Genomic DNA, 21,460 nt, shown 5'->3' on the forward strand with positions numbered 1-21,460 from the left:
ACAGTTTTACCATTTACAGCACGTTGTTATTCTGCTCAGAAATCTCACCCACAAGCTTACTTCCGCATTGAAAAGAAAGGTATATTATACACATATATACTGTACATACATGTGTATAAATGTGTGTAATTGTATAATTAATAAATATATAAAATAACAAATAGTACATAGGTAATACCACAAATATTTGGAAACAACAAATACCCGAGGAGACTTTCTTATCAAAAGCAATGTTTTATTTTCTAATTCACATTATATAAGCAAACTGAGAAACATGGGTGAAAAAACAGAAATAAAAGGTTGATGACAAAGAATGACACTAAAGCATTCTCGCTCGTCCCGCGATCCGGATTTAGCGGTGACTGAAGAAACCCTGAGGATGATTGTACTTGAAGGGCTTCAGACGACTGGGACCCCTGAGTGAAAAACATGAGATTTTACGTGAGCACCATATATTTGTATCCACCAGAAAACTGGTGTATTCACTTGAAAATACATCAGGGTTGCATTATTAACTTCCAGCTATCATTTTGATTCATCTCTCGCGTCTTACCTGGCCGTACGCAAGCACATCTTCTCTCTGGGAAACTCCTTGGGTCCCTCAGAGCCGTCACTTACTTGACTCTCCGTCTCCAGATACACATCCAGACACACGCACAAGCGCTGAATCTGATTGGTCAGGAGCTGGAGACCCGGACGTGGGCCCTGCAGCTCGGACCGAAACACGTTCACCTCACTCTCCATCGCCTGCATGTGACAAACACGTCATTTACTATTCATTTCACATTGAATATCTGAGCAGATCTGCAGACGTTGCAGCTGTGAGGGTCTTACCCGCAGGTTGTCATCGGTGCGCCCGCTGCGCTCGCCTTTCCAGTGCAAAGAGAGAGAGAAGAGCGGCGTGACCTCAGGGTAACGTGGGTTCACCACCACAGCGGCCAACAGACGAGCTGAGAGAGAACGAAAGATACAAACATTTCCATGACTGTGGAATTTAGGATGAGGTTTATGATGTTTATGTCACTTGCTGTTTCCGTTACCCTTCAAACTGCGCAAATTGAAAATACGGTCAATGGAGACACGACAATTTTGCAAAAACTCCCATATAATCGCAAAAACGTTTTTATGCTCTCAAGAGGTGGTTTTTCAGGCTATTTGAAAAATGAATATTATGCAAAACTGCAATATAAACAGTTTTTTTTTGTATTTACATATAATATCAGTTAATGGAAATGGCATCATTTCGCAATAGGTTTTTGTTGACATTTATTAAATATCGGAAAACGTTTTGTGCCCTACCGTTACTTTAGTAATGTGTATATAACATTATATTTATTTATATATTAAAAAAGCTTTATTTCATTTTAGTTTAAGTTTTAATAAGTGTGTGTGTTTTGTAATTTATTTTATTTTTATTTATTTTAGTTTTTTATGTTTTATTAAGCTTTAATGAATTTCAGTTTTCATTTCATTTCAGTTGTAGTTTTAGTTATTTTAGTACTTCAACTTAAATGCATTTCATTTTTTTTTTTTTTTTAATTCTCATTTAGTTGGCAGTGTCATGTCAATGTGATTAATATATAAAATGATTTTCTTAGTATTTTAAAATTTAGAGTTTTAGTAATTTTATGTGCTTTTGTCAATTTTATTAGTTTTATTTAGCTTTAATTTTTATTTCAGTTTTTCAGTAATTTTATTGCTTTAGCTCATTTTATTTTATTTTTTCATTGCCAGTGCAACAGTATTTTTTAGCATTATTGATATACTATTGATATACTAGTTTTTGTTAAAATTATGAATTAGATTTCAGGTTTACTTTTTTCTGCTTTATATATTAATTTAAATAAAATGTTTAGCAATTTTGATTTTTTCGCCATTTTTTTATTATTTATTTATTTATTTATAAATATGTCTATATAGCTTTAAAGTTTTAGTTTATTTAGTTTTACTAGTAATAATTTAAATAATTAAATTTTTTAAGGTTTTAATTTATGGTAATAACTCTGCGATGCAACTTTTTTTCATCAAATAGTAATATTTTATTTAAATTAACAAAAACGTAATAATTTTAGTAATTTTTAAATAAATGTAGTGTTTTTTTAATTTATATTTACTTTTTGTAAATGTTTTATTAAGCTTTAATTTCAGTTTCATTTTATTTCAGTTGTAGTTTTAATAATTTTAGTACTTCAACTTAAATGTATTTAATTTTTATTTATATTTACTTTATTCTCATTTAGTTGGCAGTGTTATTTTAATATAATTAATATATACAATGATAGCTTTTCTTAATTTTTTTAATTTTTTTTTATATTTGCATTTTTTATATTAATTTTAAAGTTTTAGTTATTTTGTTATGTGCTTCTGTCAATTTTATTAGCTCTATTTAGCTTTCATTTTTTATTTAAGTTTTTCAGTTTTTTAGTACTTATTTTATTAAGTTGCCAATGCAACAGTACTGTTTTAGCATTATTGATATACTATTGATATACTAGTTTTTGCTGAAATTACGAATTAGATTTCAGGTTAATATTATATTATGTGTGTTTTTGCTATTTTTTTCATTAAGTTATTTTTAATAACTAAATAAGTTATTTTGAAAATAAAATAACTTGTTTTAAGTAATTACTTGTTTTAAGGTTTTAACTTATGGTAATAAGCCCGCAATGTAACATTTTTACATTTTTTTTTTAAGTTTCAACATTTTTTATTTCGTCAAATATTAATATTTTATTTCAATTAACCAAACCTTTTTAACAGTTTTAATACATTTTAATAGTTATAGTGCTAAAAACAAGATATTAATGATTTCAGATTTCTCTGCCACTATAATCATCACATAAAAACTGTGGATGGCCATTTTACATGTCAATCAGACGGTCTCTTCCTGTCTAAGTGAGTGATTGCAGGCCAGAATAAGCTGCAATGCAAATCGGACATGTTGACAGTGAAGAGTCACAAGGAGGACACAAGAGCACAATTCCCACCTGTTCCTCTCTCCACAACTGCCATGAAGAACAGATCTGTCTCACACACCAGTCTGGCCTTCAACACATGCTGCACGAAACCCAGCTCCTGATAACAAGAACCAAAATACACTCAGACACTGATCTTCACCCAAGATACCAAATTTGCATTAGGCTTGCACATTAAGTCAATATGAGATGCTAAACATCCCCTGATTTAAAAGAGCATTTCCAGAATGGAAGACACGTACAGTGAATTCCTGGTGGCTCATCATGGTCCAGCGCGTGAGACCGGAAACCACTTTAGCAGGAAACAGATGCTGGCACTCGCTGGAGACGGGAATGATGCTGTGCTCTGGAACAGAACAAACCCACTGCACCGTTACTGACTTGAACTTTGGAATAATTAAGATGTTTAAAGTTTTTGAAAAAAACTGCAAAATATTTTTACCATTTCAAATAACCGTTTTCTATTTAAATATATTTTACATTTAATTAAGTTGGCTTGAGAAAGCTATTTAAACTTACAGTTATTATTCTTCTGAGACCAAAATTTCTGACTGTATTTCCTCCTAGAGCTTAAATCATGCTAGAAACATGCTAGTAACTTGCTAATCATGCTAGATTAGCAAGTTATTAATGTGTTTCTAGCATGATTAACAAGTTACTACCATGTTGTTATCATGATTAGCAAGTTACTGGCATGTTGGTAGCGTGATTAACAAGTTGCTAGAGTTTTGTTAGCATGATTCTAACATGAATAGGAAGTTACTAGCATGTTTCTAGCATGATTAGCATGTTACTAGCATGTTGTTAGCATTATTAACAAGTTACTGACATGTAGTTAGCATGATTCTAGCATGATTAGCAAGTTACTAGCATGTTTCTAGCATGATTAGAAAGTTACTAGCATGATTAGCAAGTTACTAGCATGATTCATGTTAGAATCATGCTAACAACATGCTAGTAACTTGCTAATCATGCTAGAAATGTGCTAGCAACCTGCTAATCATGTTAAAAACATGCTAGCAACTTGCTAATCATGCTAGATTAACAAGTTATTAATGTGTTTCTAGCACGATTAACAAGTTACTACCATGTTGTTATCATGATTAGCAAGTTACTGGCATGTTGGTAGCGTGATTAGCAAGTTGCTAGAGTTTTGTTACCATGATTCTAGCATGATTAGCAAGTTACTAGCATGTTTCTAGCATGATTAGCAAGTTACTAGCATGATTCTAGCATGATTAGCAAGTTACTAGCATGATTAGCAAGTTACTAGCATGATTCATGTTAGAATCATGCTAACAACATGCTAGTAACTTGCCAATCATGCTAGAAACGTGCTAGCAACCTGCTAATCATGTTAAAAACATGCTAGCAACTTGCGAATCATGCTAGAAACAAGCTAGCAACATGCTAACAACTTGCTAATTATGCTAGCAACCTGCTAATCATGCTATAAACATGCTAACAACTTGCTAATTATGCTAGAAACATGCTAGCAACCTGCTAAACAGACTAGCAACATGCTAACAACTTGCTAATTATGCTAGAAACATGCTAGCAACCTGCTAATCATGCTAGAAACATGCTAACAACTTGCTAATTACGCTAGAAACATGCTTGCAACCTGCTAATCATGCTAGAAACAAGCTAGCAACATGCTAACAACTTGCTAATTATGCTAGCAACCTGCTAATCATGCTATAAACATGTTAACAACTTGCTAATTACGCTAGAAACATGCTTGCAACCTGCTAATCATGCTAGAAACATGCTAACAACTTGCTAATTATGTTAAAACATGCTAATCATGCTCGAAACAGACTAGCAACATGCTAACAACTTGCTAATCATGTTAAAAACGTACTGTTGCTAATGTTAGAATCGTACTTGTTAATTGTCTATCTATCTATAATCTGACCATTACTATCTATCTATCTATCTGACAGACTGCATTAAAACTTTAAAGCTACTTTAAACTTCAAACTATTTTAGACTGAAAATCATCCAAAACTTTTTAGTCCGACTTTCTCAAGCCAACTTAGTTTATCTTGACAAACTTTATTTAGTTTATTTCTGTGATGCAAAGGTGAATTTTCAGCATTATTACTCCAGTCTTCAGTGTCACTTGATCCTTCAGAAATCATTCTAATATGCTGATTTGCTGCTCAGCTACTAGAGTGATATGTGGTCGTTTCATACCCAGTGAGCTGAACTGTTTGTGTAGGGCCAGTCGAGCCTGCAGTCTTCCTCGCAGCAGTTTCATGGTCCTCTCCATGTGACTGGCGCTCAGAGCGCTTCCCGTCAACTCAGACTGAAACAAACACACTTCATGACATTACAATACTGCCCACTTTACACTGATGTCCATAATAAAACACTTTTAAGGCTTCTGCAGGTATTATGAAAATAAATTTAAGACAACGACTCCTACATTTAAAGGATTAGTTCACATCTAGAATAAAAATTTTCTAATATATTTAACTCTTCCCCCATGTCATCCAAGATGTTCATGTCTTTTGTTTCTTCAGTCGAAACGAAATGAAGGTTTTTGAGGAAAACATTCCAGGATTTTTCTTGCCTTGCACAGTGTAAAGTGGGACACTGGAAAGGTCAGACGTGATGTCGGTTGAAGTACCGACACAGCGTTTACAAAGCAAATATGCAAAAGTCAAACACCATTTACAACAAAAACAACGATGTAGGGCAATGTAGTTTTTTGCCCTACCTTACGTTTTGCTCGATAAGACTGTTATTCCTCAGTTAGGATCGTTTAGAGCCCTTTGAAGCTGCATTAAAACTGCATTTTGGACCTTCAACCCACTGGCCACCACTAAAGTGCACTATATGGAGAAAAATCCTCAAAAATGTTTTCCTCAAAAACCTTAATTTCTTTTCAACTGAAGAAAGAAAGACATGAGCATCTTGGATGACAAGGGGGTGAGTAAATGATCAGGAAATTTTTATTCTGAAAGCAAACTAATCTTTTAAATATCTAAGGAGCACACAATGAGTAACACTTCAGTTTGAAAATACATCTTTCAACAGATCTCCATTAGTTTTAGAATTTATTTAGCTTAACTAGAAATATGAAAATACGTTTTATTACATCTCCTGATCACACTGCAAAAAAAATATTTCTCAGTATTTTTGTCTTGGTTTCCAGCAAATGTCTAAAGATTCTTTAGATGCACAAGATGCACTGTTAAGTAAAATAACCTTGTTTCTTTGGGGGTTTTTTTAGAAATAGATCAAAATTAAGTTTATGATTAAAACAAGAACAAATGCTAACGAGCTCAGAAAACAATCAACAAGGGAAAACAAGCTTTCATACTCCACTGACAGATATTTCTTCTAAATGTCTCAGAAAACATGACTTCATTTTGCATCTTGAGTAAACAACTCTGGATGTGCGAATTAGGACTAAGACCTTTTTAAGACCAGCAGAAACTTGATTTTTAGACAATGTTAATATGGCCACAGATATATTGTGCCCTCAAGACTTATTTCCAAACCCAACATAAAAACAGTTAAAAAAAAAAAAAACACCATGCAAAAAAATAAATATATTCAATATATATAAAAAATATAATTAGCTTTTTTTTTTTTTAAATATACTTGGAAAATGTAAACATTTCTAAAGTAACACACACCTGTGCACCATCAGATGAGAACTGCAGGCCACCCAGTTTCTGCACCCAAACATACGGATGTCCGAGATCTGACAGATAATCCGCAAATGTAGTGATTCTGCACACAAATATTAAAAAAACATGTTTAGAAAATATATATATATATATATATATAAATATAAACAGCAAAAATATCAAATTAGTACATACATTTTATATAACACAAATACAGTTAAAATTGTTTAAAAAAAAAAAAAAAAAAAATTTAGTTTTTTCTTGATTTTTTTTTCCTCGATGGAATTTTTTTTTTTAAGAAAGCGTCCATTAATGAAATTTTTTAATAAAACCATTGCCAAATATTATTTTGTTAGTTTTTTGACCCTGGACCACAAAACCATTTTTTAAATTGAGATTTAAGGACATGACGTGTCATGTAGCCAAGTATGGTGACCCATACTCGGAATTTGCGTAGTGAACACACCCGGAGCAGTGGGCAGCCATATTGGTGCAGTTGGGGGTTCAGTGCCTTGCTCAAGGGACTCACCTCAGTCGTGGTATTGAGGGTGGAGAGCGCGCTGGTTATTCACTCCCCCCACCTTCAATCCCTGTTGGACCTGGTACTCGAACCCGCAACCTTTCGGTTACAAGCTCGACTCCCTAACCATTAGACCACGGCTATTTCTTTTGATTATGTCAGTATTACTACTCAAACTATGGCAATACTGATACTAAAGTAAATTGGAGACACTGTCCTTACCCGACTTTATCAAACTGGTAGCGGTTGGCAGGGTTGGGCGTCTCTTTGCCGTGATCGGACGCATAAAGACAGTTTAGCAGACTCTCCGAGTTCAGCAGCTCCCTGTGACAGAAGCATAAATGGCGTTAAAAAACAAACAACAACTCTGGCTGTAAAAGCTTTTTATTTAGGTTTTTCTTTTAGTGCTGCTGTACTGACCCAGCGCTGATGGCTCCGGACAAATCTGTAGTGGTGGAAACTTTGGTCTTCACAGTCAAAATGTTGAGATTCATGAGATAATAGAAAAACAGATGCAGGATGCTGCCGTCTGGAGAGAGATAATACAACAAGTACTGTTAAAAATGGCCAAATACAGCAAATCAGCATATTAGAATGATTTCTGAAGGATCATGTGACACTGAAGACTGGAGTAATGATGCTGAAAATTCAGCTTTGATCACAGCAATCAATTAAATTTAAATTATATTCACACAGAAAATAGATATTGATTCACAAACCTTTACACTTGAGGTCCACACAGAGCGAGAGAGGGTGGCGTCTGAGCATCTCTTTACGCTTGTCATCCAACTGAACACCTACAGTCGCCCGCCGGCGCTTCTGAACATGGAGAGCCCGAAAATGAGGATACATTAGCAGACAAACTACAAAATAATGAACTGGAAAAGAAGCTTAAAATTAAGTCTGACCGTGTTCTGTTGCTCTTCTTCAGCGTCTGAATCACTCTCATCATCTTAGACAAAAACACACAAAATATAAGTCCCCATTGATCACATACTCTTCCAACTCATAAAGCAAACACGCAAACGTACCTTGCGAGTCCTCTGGGGGTCTGGAGAGAGCTTTGGCCTCATCCACATCTCCGCTGATGCTCACAGACAGGTTTTTGTCTGAAATGCACAATTGCATGGCATTTATTAGAAATGCAAGGTCTTACAGGAGCCAATGAGACTGAAGATGTGCGTCTTACCACAAGCCTGTCCGTATGCACCCGCCTGGACCAACAGCACATACAGAGGAGGCGGCAGGTGACGGGCGACCTCTGCCTGCTTCTGCATTTGCTCGAACGGCATCGACAGATATTCCTGGACTGGGAGAGACGCCTATGAGAGACAGAGAGAGATCCGTCAGTTTTTTGTTTTGTTTTGTTTTTTTTTTCTTCTGCTCACCATGCCTGCATTCATTTGATCCAAAATACAACAAAAAAGCATTACTATTTTGAAATATTTTTACCATTTAAAATAATTGCTTTCTATTTGAGCTTTGAAATCACAGGAATAAATTACATTTTAAAATATTTAAATAGAAAACAGTTATTTTAAATAGTAAAAATATTTAAAATTTTAACTGTTTTTGCTGTACTTTGGATCAAATAAATGCAGGCTTGGTGAGCAAAAGAGACTTCTTAAAAAAAAAAAACAAAAAAAAAATCTTACTTTTCAAAAACATTTTACTGGTAGTGTATCATGGTTTCCACAAAAATATTAAGCAGCACAACTATTTTCAAAATTAGTAAGAAAGGTTTATTTAGCAGCACATCAGCATATTAAAATGATTTCTGAAGGATCATGTGACACTGAAGACTGGAGAAATAATGCTGAAAACTCACAGGAATAAATTACATTTTACAATATATTTAAATAGAAAAGAGTTATGTTCAACTGCAATGATATTTTAAAAAATATCACTGTTTTTACTGTATTTTTATTCAAATAAATGCAGCCTTGGTGCACATTAGAAACTTTTAAAAACATTAAAAAACCTTAAATATTCCAAACTTTTGACCTATAGTGTGTATATGCCAAACTAGCATTTCACCTGCATGATGTTTTGCAGTCCAGGTTGAAGGCTGCTCAGGTATTCCCTCTTCTGCTCAATGGCTTTCTGGATCTTCTCCTTTCTAGCCAGAGACATCTTATACTGCTCTGCCAACCTGCATCATGGAACAACAACATCTTAACATCTCTTGGTCAGTATTTAGAAGTATTAAAGGGTCGGTTGGCGTGTTACCTCTTCCTCTGTTCCAATTCCCAGTCCAGGCGGGCAAGCGTGAGCTGGTGATGGTCATCACGGGTGACATCAGGGCGTGAGATCTCGGGTGGAGCCTCCTGAAAAAACTCCTCTTCGCTGACCAACTCGATCTCCTCATGCTGAGACCTGAAAACAAAGATCAATCATAATTCAACAGTATTCTAACAGATTATATATATATATTTTTTAAAATAAATTATTTCCCAAAAGATACATATGTAAATAAATTGTTTTGCATTTTTTTAGATATCTTTAAAAGGAGAATTAGAGGAAAAAATATAGCAAAAAAAATACATTTACACTTTTTTTTTTTTTTTTTTTTTTTATGAATGATTAATAAATAAATAATTGCATATCCTCCAGCATTCTAGCAGTTAAAGTATTTTTCGAGCTGAGCCTGATTAGAAAAATGTTTTTTTTTTTTTTTCACTCTAGAAATTTCCATTTCAAGGCTTGGAAGTGCACTGTAAAACTCACTTGAACTCGAGACATTTGCCAATCTCTTTCTGCAGATGCATGACCTCATACAGCAGATTCTGCAGCTGCAAATGAAGAACATCCACTCTCTGCTTTGCCTGCCGACAGAGAAACAGTGTTAGTTAAAACAATTATTTACCAAGCATGTTAAACAGAAATCTGGACACAAATTAAATTAAAGCAATGCATACTACATTTGCTGTTTCTGCACTATGCATTCTATGTATACAATGAAAGGAATACAAAATTTATACTAAAAATTATTTTAATCGTTAATTGAAATAAAGCTTAAACAATAAAAATGTAATTATTGTATGAAAAACTTAACGTAAAAAAAAAAAAAAGAAAAAACAAAGATTGTTCCCTTGGCAACTAAACGAAATAAAAAAAGCTGAATAATAAACGCTAAAAGTTACAACAATTAGCTACAATTAAAAAAAAAAAAAAAAAGACAAAAGCACAAAAGCACAAAATTACTGAAACTAAATTAAACATGCAATATAATGTGATTTTCTAATAAATAAATAAATGAATAAATATGTATGCAAAATAAAATAAATGCAAAAGTTCTAAAATTCTAGCAGATTAAATATTTTAAAACCAAGCATGATTAGAAGAATGAGAACAATGTAAAATACACTACCATTCAAAAGTTTTTAATATTTTTTAAAGAAGTCTCTTTTGCTGCATTTATTTGATCCAAAGTACAGCAAAAACATTCAAATTTTGAAATATTTTAATTTTTTTTAAATAACTGCTTTCTATTTGAATACAATTTATTCCTGTGATCAAAGCTAAATTTTCAGCATCATTACTCCAGTCTTCAGTGTCACATGACCCTTCAGAAATCATTCAAATATCCTGATTTGCTGTTCAAGACACATTTATTATTATTATTATTATTATTATCATCATCATCATCAATATTTAAAACATTAGAGTACTTTTTTTCAAGATTCTTTGATGAATAAAAAGATCCAAAGAACAGCATTTATCTGAAATAAAAAGCTTTTGTAACATTATACACTTCACTATAAAAAAATATACCTTTGAGTCTGTATAATTTGTTTTGTAAAGAAATGATATAAATTAATACTTTCATTTTGCAAGGATGCTTTAAAATGATCAAAAGTACAATGATAAAGACATTTATTATGGTACAAAAGATTTCTATTTCAGATAAATGCAGTTCTTCTGAACTTTCTATTCAAAGGAACCTGAAAAAAAAATCTACTTTGTTTTCAACAATAATAATAATAGTTTTTTGAGAAGCAAATCAGAATCTTAGCATGATTTCTGAAAGAATCATGTGACTGGAGCAATGATGATAAAAATTCAGCTTTGAAATCACAAGAATAAATTACATTTTCAAATATATTCAAATAGAAAACAGTTATTTTAAATAGTAAAAATATTTTACAATGTTACTGTTTTTGCTGTACTTTGGATCAAATAAATTCAGGCTTGGTGAGCAGAAGAGACTTCTTTGAAACACATCAAAAACTTTTGACTGGTAGTGTACTACTGTTTTAAAGGTTAATTGTTGCATACTGGAGTATGAAGTTCACTAGTGTGTCTACCTCATGTGTCTGGTCTCGGCCTTTCTTCAGTCGCATGTGTGCTAGGCGGTTGAGTTTCTTCAGGGTGATGAAATGAACGCTGCACTGTCTGCGTCTCTCCTCGATCTCCACGCTCTAGGATGCATAAAGCAAATGTCAGCTTCATGCATTCAATTCTATTTTCTGGCACATGGCAAGCGTGAAACTCACTCCGACTTTTTCACCGCCAGCTTTCAGCTCCTGGATTTCGTCCATCAGTTTGGCCAGAGCGGCACACGTGTCCTTATACAGCATGTAGTCCTGCTGCGGGTCCCTGCCCTCCAACTCCACCTCCTCATTATACACACGGACATCCTGAGAAACACACACAGTGAGTGACCAGAAAACACACACACACACGCACACACACACACACACACAACCAACCCTGCCTAACAGTGGTGACCTAACACCCCAATAACATACTTTCTAATGGGATGAGACTAAAAAACTGTGAGATGTGACCCTCTTCACCCAAAAGTGCAACAGAAAGTGTCAACAGCTGAGCAGGATATCCAAAATTTTATTTATTAATAATTTAACAGGATCCTAACGACCTGCCAGTGCGGGTAAATTTAATAGACGTCAAATTACTATTATTAATTAAGATTAAAAATAATAATAAATAAATATATCATTATTGTTATAAATAATATTTGCTGTGATTGACAAATCAGCAAATATGATTGACAAACTGCAAATATATTTTATAAAAATAATGATTATTATGAATAATAATAATAATAATAATAATAATAATAATAAACACATTAACTAACATCATACAATCAAAAACATGTATAATTGTTATTATTGCTATTAATAATAATAATAATAATAATAATAATAATAAGTATTTTTTTATAATGCTAAACAGTATATTGGCAATTTTTAACATAACTATTTACTAATTTCCTATTATATCAGCTATTTTACTGTTATATAAATTATAAAAAGTAACTAATATTATACATTTAAAAACATAATAGTAATACTAATTATTATTATTAATAATAATAATAATAAGAAGAAGAATAATACATTTTTTGTTATGATGCTAAACAGCATATTAACTTTTGGCAATTTTAAGTTAACTATTTTACTCATTTCCTATGATATAAACTATTTTACTATTATATAAATTATATAAAGTAACTAATATTATATAATGAATAACACTTAGAATATTAATTATTATTAATAATATTATTACTACTAATCATAATAATAATTAATTTGTTTTAATCCTAAAAAGACTATTGACAGCATTTTTTTACTAATGTAACTATTTTTAACTAATTTACTATTATTTACTCATTTAACTATTTCACAATTTTTAATATTAATTTATATTTGTTTATATAAAACAATAGTTAGACAAATTAAAATATTTTAGTTAAGTAAGTTAAAATATAAAACAATACATTAAAAATAATTAATATAAATATTTGTAACACTATTATGGTTATTTACTATATATATAATATAGATTATTATATAAATCAACGTTATAAATCTGTTATACAATAAAAACATGTATTTTGTTATAATGATGCTAAAGAATAAAACTATAATAATAATGATAAATATTATATGAATAGTTACAATTATTTATTACAAATAACTTTTTTTATTAACTCATTTATTTTGATGGCTGAATGTAATTAATGTTAATTAGTAGTATTTTTTGTTATAATGATGCTAACAGCGCATCGACTTTTGGCATTTTATTTAACTATTTTTTGTTTTTAATATTAATTTATATTTTATTTATATATTAATAAGTAACAATAACGCTAAATATTTTTTATTTATTAACAATTAACTTTTATGTATTTTATTTTTTAACAATAAACTCCTCATATTTTTATTTTGGTGGCTGAATGTCATAAATGTTATTTATTATTATTATTTGTTACAATGATGCTAAGCAGCATATTGACTTTTGGCATTTTTTTATTTAACTATTTTCCGTTTTTAATATTAATTTATTTATTTATTTTTTTATTAATTACTTTGTAATATTTTTTAATACACATTTTTATATGAAATAATTTATATATATATACATATTAATATTAACAAAAATGTGAAAGTATTAGTAAATAAACAAAAGTTAACATTATTCATTGCAATTAACTTTTTTTTATACATTTATTTTTATTTATAAACAAATAACTCTTCATATTTATATTTTGATCGCTAAATGTAAAATACTATATAGAGAACTTTTGTTTTCCAAACAAAATATCATTCTTACATTCTATACCATCCCTTGCAATTTGTAAGTTAAAATGGCCAAACTACATTTTTATTCATATTGTTTTCTCGATAAGTGTTCATTTTGGACCTTTCAGCTGTCAGAGAGAGAAGAGAGAGGGAGAGAGATCTCATGGGAACCTGATTCTTTGCTGTAAACAGCTTCCTCTGTCCGATAAGATGATGTCCAGCTGGATACGTGACCTAAGTACACACGCCACATGAGTTTTACATCAACATACCCACTCACTGAAACTCATCTGAACACAACTCATGAAAGAAAGACATCTGAAGCCTAAATGAGTGGAACATGCTGGTTGGTACCTGGACCTGCCTCAACCTGACCTTCCTGAACTTGACATGTGAACTGACTGCACTCAGCTGCACATGGATATGAGAGTTATCAGAAAAGAAGAATGATTTGAGGGTTAATGGACGGCTCTGCTGCAATCACATCACAAACAGCACTAACACAAATGGTTTTAGGTCTTTTCAATTCATTTCAGATCAGAGCTGCTCACCTGTTCGCTTTCTGCACGACCTCGCTTGGTCTCTGGAGTTCCTACTTCATTTCGGATAACCTTCGGCTTTCTTTTCTTCACTGCGTCGGAGGACATGACTGAAATATGAAAGAAACCGGATCAAATAAGCCCTGATTTAAAATTATATTGTGATAGTACGCTCTATTGATTTGTCTTACTTAGTTTTCAACAATTTGCATCCAAACAAAAACATTTCTCTATGTGGAATATCATAATTAGCATCAGAATATTTTATGAATATGATGAAGAAATTAAGAGTTCATTTGTAAATTACTCTTATTAGCTTCACACAGACTGTTTACATGTACACTACCAGTCAAAAGTTTTTGAACAGTAAGATTTTTTTAAAGAAATCTCTTCTGCTCACCAAGCTTGCATTTATTTGATCCAAAATACAGCAAAAGCAGTAATATTGTGAAATATTTTTAAAATAACAGCTTTCTATTTGAATATATTTAAAAATAGGGCTGTCAACAATTAATCGCGATTCATCGCATACAAAATAAAAGTTTAAGTTTGCCTAATATATGCGTGTGTACGGTGTGTAATTATTATGTATATATAAATACACACAAAGTAATGTATATATATATATATATATATATATATGAGAAATATGTTATTAATATACAAAATGATTTTATTTATATATAAATTATATAAAAATTATAATAAATACATATGCTTGTAAATATTTCTTAAATATATACATGAATGTGTTTGTATTTATATATACATAATAATTATACACAGTACACACATACATATTAGGCAAACTTAAACTTTTATTTTGTATGCGATTAATCGCGATTAATCGTTGACAGCCCTATTTAAAAATGTAATTTATTCCTGTGATCAAAGCTAATGCTTATTATTATTATTATTATTACTACTATTTAAAACAGTTGAGTACTTTGTTTTAGGATTCTTTGATGAATAGAAACATCAGCATTTATCTGAAATAAAAATAATTTGTAACATTATACATCCTAAAAATTATAGAAAGTAATGCTTTTATTTAGCAAGGATGCTTTACATTGTTTTAAAGTGATGATAAGGACATTTATAATATTACAAATTATTTCTTTTGAACTTTCTGTTCATCAAAGAAACTGGAAAGAAATTCTATTCAGCTGATTTCATAATAATAATAATAATAATAATTGTTTTGGTGCAGCAAATCTAAATATTAGAATGATTTCTGAAGGAAATCAGCTTTAAAATCACAGGAATAAATTACATTTTACAATATATTCGAACAGAAAACTTTAATTAAAAATCTTACTGTTAGTTTAGTTTTTATATTTAACTGTATGTGCTTCAGTAACTTACTAAAAACAGCTGAAATGACAAAACAAACGTTATGTTAAAAACGTAAATATGACATAAAAAGCTCATTAAAAATAAAAAATGCTAAAAATAACACGTATCTACTTTGAGTAAGAAATTAATAAGTTAAACGTGTTTCAAATATCAAACACAGACTGTACTTCTCTTAATTAAATATTACTTCAGTCAGTTATATTTACATATAATCGTAGATCAGTTAACTGCTATCAAGTTAGCTTCTCGTTAAAATATTAGCGGGTTGATTTTAAACTCGCGATATGCATCGTTTTGTGTTTAAACAAGACGCACCGATAAACTTGAAAGCATAAAACCTCACCTTTCAAATGTTTTTATCCAAATTAAGTATCTGAATATGAATTTTACTCATTAGATCTCATTCAAACAGCAGGGTGAACACGGCAGGCTGCAGCAGGAGGAAACAACGAGCTGCACTTCCGCTTTCTGGTTTACACAATAAAAGCTCTCTCAATAAGACAGAAACGTTCGACTGAAAATTACTTAAAAAAAATGAGTAACACAAATATAGAACAGGTTTTACATTTAATTTAAACAGCCGAAATGCATTTAGTTTGATTTTATTAATGCTTGGCTAGCGCATTTACTTCTGTTTTTCTCATAGTATTTATTTTACAGAAATGTATAACAAACATACAATTCGTCCAATACAATTTTAATTGCTTTAAATTACATTCTCTAAAAAACATGTTCCACAAAACACACCGTTTATCTTGATTTAATTAAAATCTAACATCTTAGATTTGTAACGTGTGCGTCTTTTATTTTGAAATGAAATAGTCTTGAAGGAAACCCACCTGTGAGGAAGTTGCTTGCGTTGCAGTCTGTCAATATTTACATGACATTTAAGCCTGGTCAGAGAAACGTCTCTACGCGCTAATTAAATGAAGGTAATTAATGGTACGTAATGCTGTGAACTTTATATTATGATCAAATTATGATTGCACAATCTAGTTCGTGTGTCAAGGCATGACTTTGACTGAACTGTTCATATTTCATGCGACTATGAGTTTGGAAATGGTCTCAGTAACATACTACTTTCATTACTGTATACAGTATGCAGCACGGTAGGAACATTTTTAATATTATGTATGCAAAAAACGTGTGGTGCACACTAAATGGGACCGTTCCACTCGATTTTACCTTCACATTACAGTTACAGTAATTGCATTAAATCATTTCTAATTAATGCTTGGACAAACAGCTAAAAGTTTTAACATTTTTACAAAAAATTAAAAATGTAGGGGGAAAAAAACATTTATCATCATGATATTAACTAAACGTTCAATGCTATTTATAGCTTACACTGTGTGCAGAATTATTAGGCATGTTGATATTCTGGGCATATTTTTTTTCCAAACACATTTTACCAATTCCAAACCACATCAGTCTTAATAACTACTGTTAATTTTGTATTTAATCATTTATATGTGATATATAATTGTCTGTGAAGGCTGGAAGTGAAAAACTCCTTATATTCAGGTGTGCGTAATTATTAGGCACGTTTTCTTTTATATATAAAAAAGACAAAAAAGATATTTAACCCAGACTGAAAAGTCCAAATTATTAAATGCCCATGAGAAGAATGCAATACTAATGCATTACAAGAATTTGCAACGTTAAGGCTTGACCATTGGACAGAGAAATGCTTGTTGAGTCTGCATGGTCAGAAAAACAGGTGGAGAAGAAAAGATGCATGTTAACTGCAAAAGAATTAGGAATTAAGATGAAGAATTAGGTGTGACACCATCAGGAACCGTTTAGTCTCCAGCGCCACCATTTTCCAGAACTGCAACCTACCTGGAGTCTTCAGAAGTGCAATGTGTCAGGTTCTCAGAGACTTTGCTTGGTAAAAAAATCCTAAAAAATGCCCCTGACTTAATAAGAATAACAAGCTGACGTGTTGTGAAATAAGTTTTTTTTTGTTTGTTTTTGTTTTTATAGGCTTTATAAACAGATAAATCTTGAAGGACAAGCATCACATTCTCTTGTACCTCTGATTCAAGAATTTATCTTCCAAAATCTGACAGTACATTTTGGGAGTTCATGTTTAGTCTCCTATCCTGAAAAGTCTGACTTGCAGAGATGGATTAAAATGAACTCCCAAAACTTACTGCCAGATTTTGGAAGATAAATTCTTGAATCAGAGGTACAAGAGAATGTGATGCTTGTCCTTCAAGAGTCACTCTCAACTTATCTGTCTATAAAGCCTATAAAAAAAAAAAAAAAAACTGTCTTCATGTATTTCACAACATGTCAGCTTGTTATTCTTATTAAGTCAGGGGCATTTTTTAGGATTTTTTTACCAAGCAAAGTCTCTGAGAACCTGACACATTGCACTTCTGAAGACTCCAGGTAGGTTGCAGTTCTGGAAAATGGTGGCGCTGGAGACTAAACGGTTCCTGATGGTGTCACACCTAATTCTTCATCTTAATTCCTAATTCTTTTGCAGTTAACATGCATCTTTTCTTCTCCACCTGTTTTTCTGACCATGCAGACTCAACAAGCATTTCTCTGTCCAATGGTCAAGCCTTAACGTTGCAAATTCTTGTAATGCATTAGTATTGCATTCTTCTCATGGGCATTTAATAATTTGGACTTTTCAGTCTGGGTTAAATATCTTTTTTGTCTTTTTTATATATAAAAGAAAACGTGCCTAATAATTACGCACACCTGAATATAAGGAGTTTTTCACTTCCAGCCTTCACAGACAATTATATATCACATATAAATGATTAAATACAAAATTAACAGTAGTTATTAAGACTGATGTGGTTTGGAATTGGTAAAATGTGTTTGGTAAAAAAAAAATGACCAGCATATCAACATGCCTAATAATTCTGGACACAGTGTATACACTATATAGGCACTATAAGATGAAAATTACATCTGTTTTTTGTTTTTTTAATATACACAAAATTTGCTGAACATTTCTATTTTGGAATGAACTGTTCCAATAAGTAATAAGCTACTATTCCATTCTGAATATACTGTTTGCATTACAGTTGTCATGGTTTAAACCTCACAGGTGGTGTCTTCACTCCTGGTGCATTATGGGTCAGTGGAGGCCTTTGTCTAACCTGAGAGATCAGGTATCTCGACGCCCTCCTGTGGTTGTGTTCTTCCTCAGTCTGCTAATTCTCTCCATCACTTTTGTCTCCACTGGACTTTACACTCAGAATCACGACATCAAGAACCCTGACATAAGCATAGTGAGTGTGATGATCACTGCTGTAATGTTTGGATTTTGCAGTTCTTATTTATAGACTAACTCATATGCTTGTTTTCCAGGACTGGAACGGGGTTCTGGGTTCTATCGCGGGTTTTAAGTTCTGCACACATCTGAATGACACAGACGCACCCCCAGAGGAAGACTCTCCCCGAATGGTGGAGCACTCAGATAGGACCAATATTTCCACAAGTAGTGCTCATGTTTCCTTACTAGTGCCGCTGGCGTTTATAGGGGACGTCCCAGCTAATACTATCATAAGTGCCACAATGTTGGGCAGCCAGCTGGGCATGAAAGGTTTGTCAGTATGAGACAGTACTAGGCTTTTTTTAATATGTAATATATTTTGACATATGTGTCGGAGAGGAGAAATTCAAATGTATTGAACAGGAATAAAGTACTTTTGGCTGACGTCCTAATGCCAGTGTAACCTATAACAGGTGCTGCAGCGAAAGCATCTGTCAATATATCTTTGCTCCTGCACGCTGACGTTTCCGATAATAAAACTCCTGCTGGGACGCAAACCAGTCGACCCCTGACCTGTCTTCATTTCACCGCCCTAACCCATGTTCTCCCTCAAACGCCGTGAGAATCTTATACATGCAGTACATAACCTATTTTTTAAGTGGAATAAATATCTTACAAGCTAATTTACTGATCTTTCAGGTCACCTCCAGAATGCCCAGTCGCAGAGAACAATGACAAGAGCGCTTCACCTGTCAGGGCTGTTGCTGTAGAGTCATACAAGCACAATTCTCCACACTGCTTCAGTCTGGAGTACACACCAGATCCACACCTGACGGTCCTGCTCACTAAGGTAGAAAAATAGTTTGTTTTGGAGCTCAAGTCACATTTATTTATTTATTTATTCATTTATTTATTTATTTATGAGGAACCTTTAACATCCATACAGTCTTAAAAAAATAAAGGAATAAAGAATAATAATTTTGGGTTCCTCAAAGAACCTCTCAGTGAACAGTTTAAAAAATAGCCTTTTTTTAAAAAAAAAAAAAAGTGTGAAGAACAATTTAAAAATTTTAACCCTTTGTGGAATAGAAAAGTTCTGTTGAAAATGTGTAAAGAACGTTTTAAAATTTTAAAAGTTTCCGTGGACAAATTACGAAGAACGTTTTAAAAAAATTTAAACCTTTTGTGGGTTCCGTGGAAAATTTAGAACACCACTTAAAAATGTTAAACCTTTCATGGAACAGAAAGATTCCGTGGATAAATTGTGAAGATTTTACAATTGTAAACCTTTTGTGGAATAGAAAGGTTCCATGGATGTTAAAGGATCTTCATAGAGCCATAGATGCCAGTAAATAACCTTTTTATTGATTATAATTTAAATATTATTCACACTAAGAAATAATGGTTCTTTTAAGAACTGTTCACTGAATAGTTCTTTGGGGGACAAAAATGCTTCTTATGGGCCATTCCACAGAATTGATTCAGAGGTGGAAATGTGTCTTTCCACAAATTCTGTATGTATGCAAATTGTATAATATCCAAGGTACACATTTCTAGCAATTGTGCAGTTAATTCTCACATTATGTTTTTAGAAAGCTTTGGAATATTTGTCCTCTCCCCAAAATTTGTCACTGCCGAAACACAGAAATATATAATTAAGAAGGGTTATATTGACCTTTTAAGATTTTGCTTACATCTTCCTTGTAAATATATTTTTTTGTTTTATTAAAAAGTTTTAAGAGGTAAATCCATAATTAAAATTTTAACAATATTTCAGGTGTGATTTATGAGATTTGTTGTATTTTATATCCTTTTTTTTTTTGGAAAAGGCAAAAAGTTGATCATACTGATTTCAAACTTAATGCATTAGTTTAAATATACATTGAACCAAACACCTTCATAACGTCATAGTTGATAATTCAGTATACTTTATTTTTAAATGTGTTGTTTTGGTTGTGGGACAGCAGTTTGCGACAATTCTGTAGAATGGCCCTTCTATAGCATCCCCCTTTTGGAGCCTTTATTTTAAAATGTGTAAAGATTGTTTTAATGCACCTTCACATTTAATAAATAGCAAAATAAGAGTGTTAATATTGTAAAATTAACCAGTAATGCAAAAAAAATTAATTTCAACTGAAAACCAGCTCTACAGATGACAATAGTGTCATTATTTAACTCAGTTATGTTCAATAACAGTGTAACATCTAGTTAACCTCTCCACTTTTGCATTGGTTGACTAGGATGAAAAAGCCTTGTGCAGGTATCACCTGTTGCTGGTCAGTGTTGCTCTGCTGATTATCTGTGTCCTTATGAGTCTCTGTGGAACGTTTTCTTCACGTTCACGGTATTACCAGAATGACCTTCAAAAGGTAGTACTATGGATTTAAACCGTAGAGCTTAATTAACTAAAGAGCTTTTTCTTAAGAATGAGTGCATCTTTAGTGTGCGAATTAGCATGTTTTGAGTTTCATTATACAGTTTGTTTGAAAAGCATTTAAACAATTGAAATAATCCATAGGATTCCCTGCTGAGCCAATGAGAAATGTCTACAGAACGTCCACATTTGAAACCTTCAGAAAGCATGAAGACACCTCCAGCATTTGGGTAGTCAACATTCCAAGAATGTTCCAACAT

At 32.1% G+C, this 21,460-nt stretch overlaps 2 protein-coding genes across 8 annotated transcripts; one reads left to right on the plus strand and one right to left on the minus strand.

Annotated features, from left to right (window-relative positions):
* Positions 1-220: 220 nt before the first annotated feature.
* On the minus strand, positions 221-19,692 carry thoc5 (THO complex 5). Of its 6 annotated transcripts, none has more exons than XM_051099308.1 (22): positions 19,576-19,692; positions 14,245-14,342; positions 14,048-14,104; positions 13,865-13,927; positions 11,636-11,779; positions 11,447-11,560; positions 9,867-9,964; positions 9,369-9,515; positions 9,177-9,291; positions 8,329-8,461; positions 8,171-8,248; positions 8,048-8,091; positions 7,859-7,958; positions 7,560-7,668; positions 7,362-7,463; positions 6,626-6,722; positions 5,175-5,286; positions 3,218-3,321; positions 2,988-3,075; positions 835-950; positions 554-747; positions 221-416 (listed from the first exon to the last, which is right to left on the minus strand). In XM_051099308.1, exons 2-22 carry the CDS (start codon positions 14,338-14,340, stop codon positions 353-355), a joined length of 2,175 nt encoding a protein of 724 aa, XP_050955265.1. In that variant the 5' UTR covers positions 14,341-14,342; positions 19,576-19,692; the 3' UTR covers positions 221-352. The 6 variants fall into 6 exon arrangements, with proteins under 6 accessions (XP_050955265.1, XP_050955264.1, XP_050955267.1 ...); XM_051099307.1 differs by lacking the exon at positions 19,576-19,692 and adding an exon at positions 15,932-16,094; XM_051099310.1 differs by lacking the exon at positions 14,048-14,104.
* On the plus strand, positions 16,393-21,380 carry zgc:158398 (uncharacterized protein LOC568894 homolog). Of its 2 annotated transcripts, none has more exons than XM_051099314.1 (7): positions 16,393-16,520; positions 18,659-18,842; positions 18,922-19,156; positions 19,300-19,444; positions 19,526-19,676; positions 21,067-21,195; positions 21,345-21,380. In XM_051099314.1, the coding sequence occupies exons 2-7, from the start codon at positions 18,684-18,686 to the stop codon at positions 21,363-21,365; spliced, it is 840 nt and encodes a 279-aa protein (XP_050955271.1). In that variant the 5' UTR covers positions 16,393-16,520; positions 18,659-18,683; the 3' UTR covers positions 21,366-21,380. The 2 variants fall into 2 exon arrangements, with proteins under 2 accessions (XP_050955271.1, XP_050955270.1); XM_051099313.1 differs by having other exon boundaries at positions 16,394-16,530.
* Positions 21,381-21,460: the final 80 nt, after the last annotated feature.

The sequence above is a fragment of the Labeo rohita genome, chromosome 25, assembly GCF_022985175.1.
Source record: "Labeo rohita strain BAU-BD-2019 chromosome 25, IGBB_LRoh.1.0, whole genome shotgun sequence".
Lineage (NCBI taxonomy): Eukaryota > Metazoa > Chordata > Actinopteri > Cypriniformes > Cyprinidae > Labeo > Labeo rohita.

Bases quoted from the DNA above. Each gene is read 5' to 3' on its own strand.
- thoc5 (XM_051099308.1), bottom strand. From the start codon at position 14,340: ATGTCCTCCGACGCAGTGAAGAAAAGAAAGCCGAAGGTTATCCGAAAT. The intron at 13,928-14,047 runs GTACCAACCAGC...GTGTGTACTTAG, and splicing joins TCAGGTTGAGGCAGGTCCAG to GTCACGTATCCAGCTGGACA. The intron at 7,669-7,858 runs GTTTGTGAATCA...ATCTCTCTCCAG, and splicing joins TGTGGACCTCAAGTGTAAAG to ACGGCAGCATCCTGCATCTG.
- zgc:158398 (XM_051099314.1), top strand. From the start codon at position 18,684: ATGGGTCAGTGGAGGCCTTTGTCTAACCTGAGAGATCAGGTATCTCGA. The intron at 18,843-18,921 runs GTGAGTGTGATG...CTTGTTTTCCAG, and splicing joins AGAACCCTGACATAAGCATA to GACTGGAACGGGGTTCTGGG. The intron at 19,677-21,066 runs GTAGAAAAATAG...TTGGTTGACTAG, and splicing joins TGACGGTCCTGCTCACTAAG to GATGAAAAAGCCTTGTGCAG.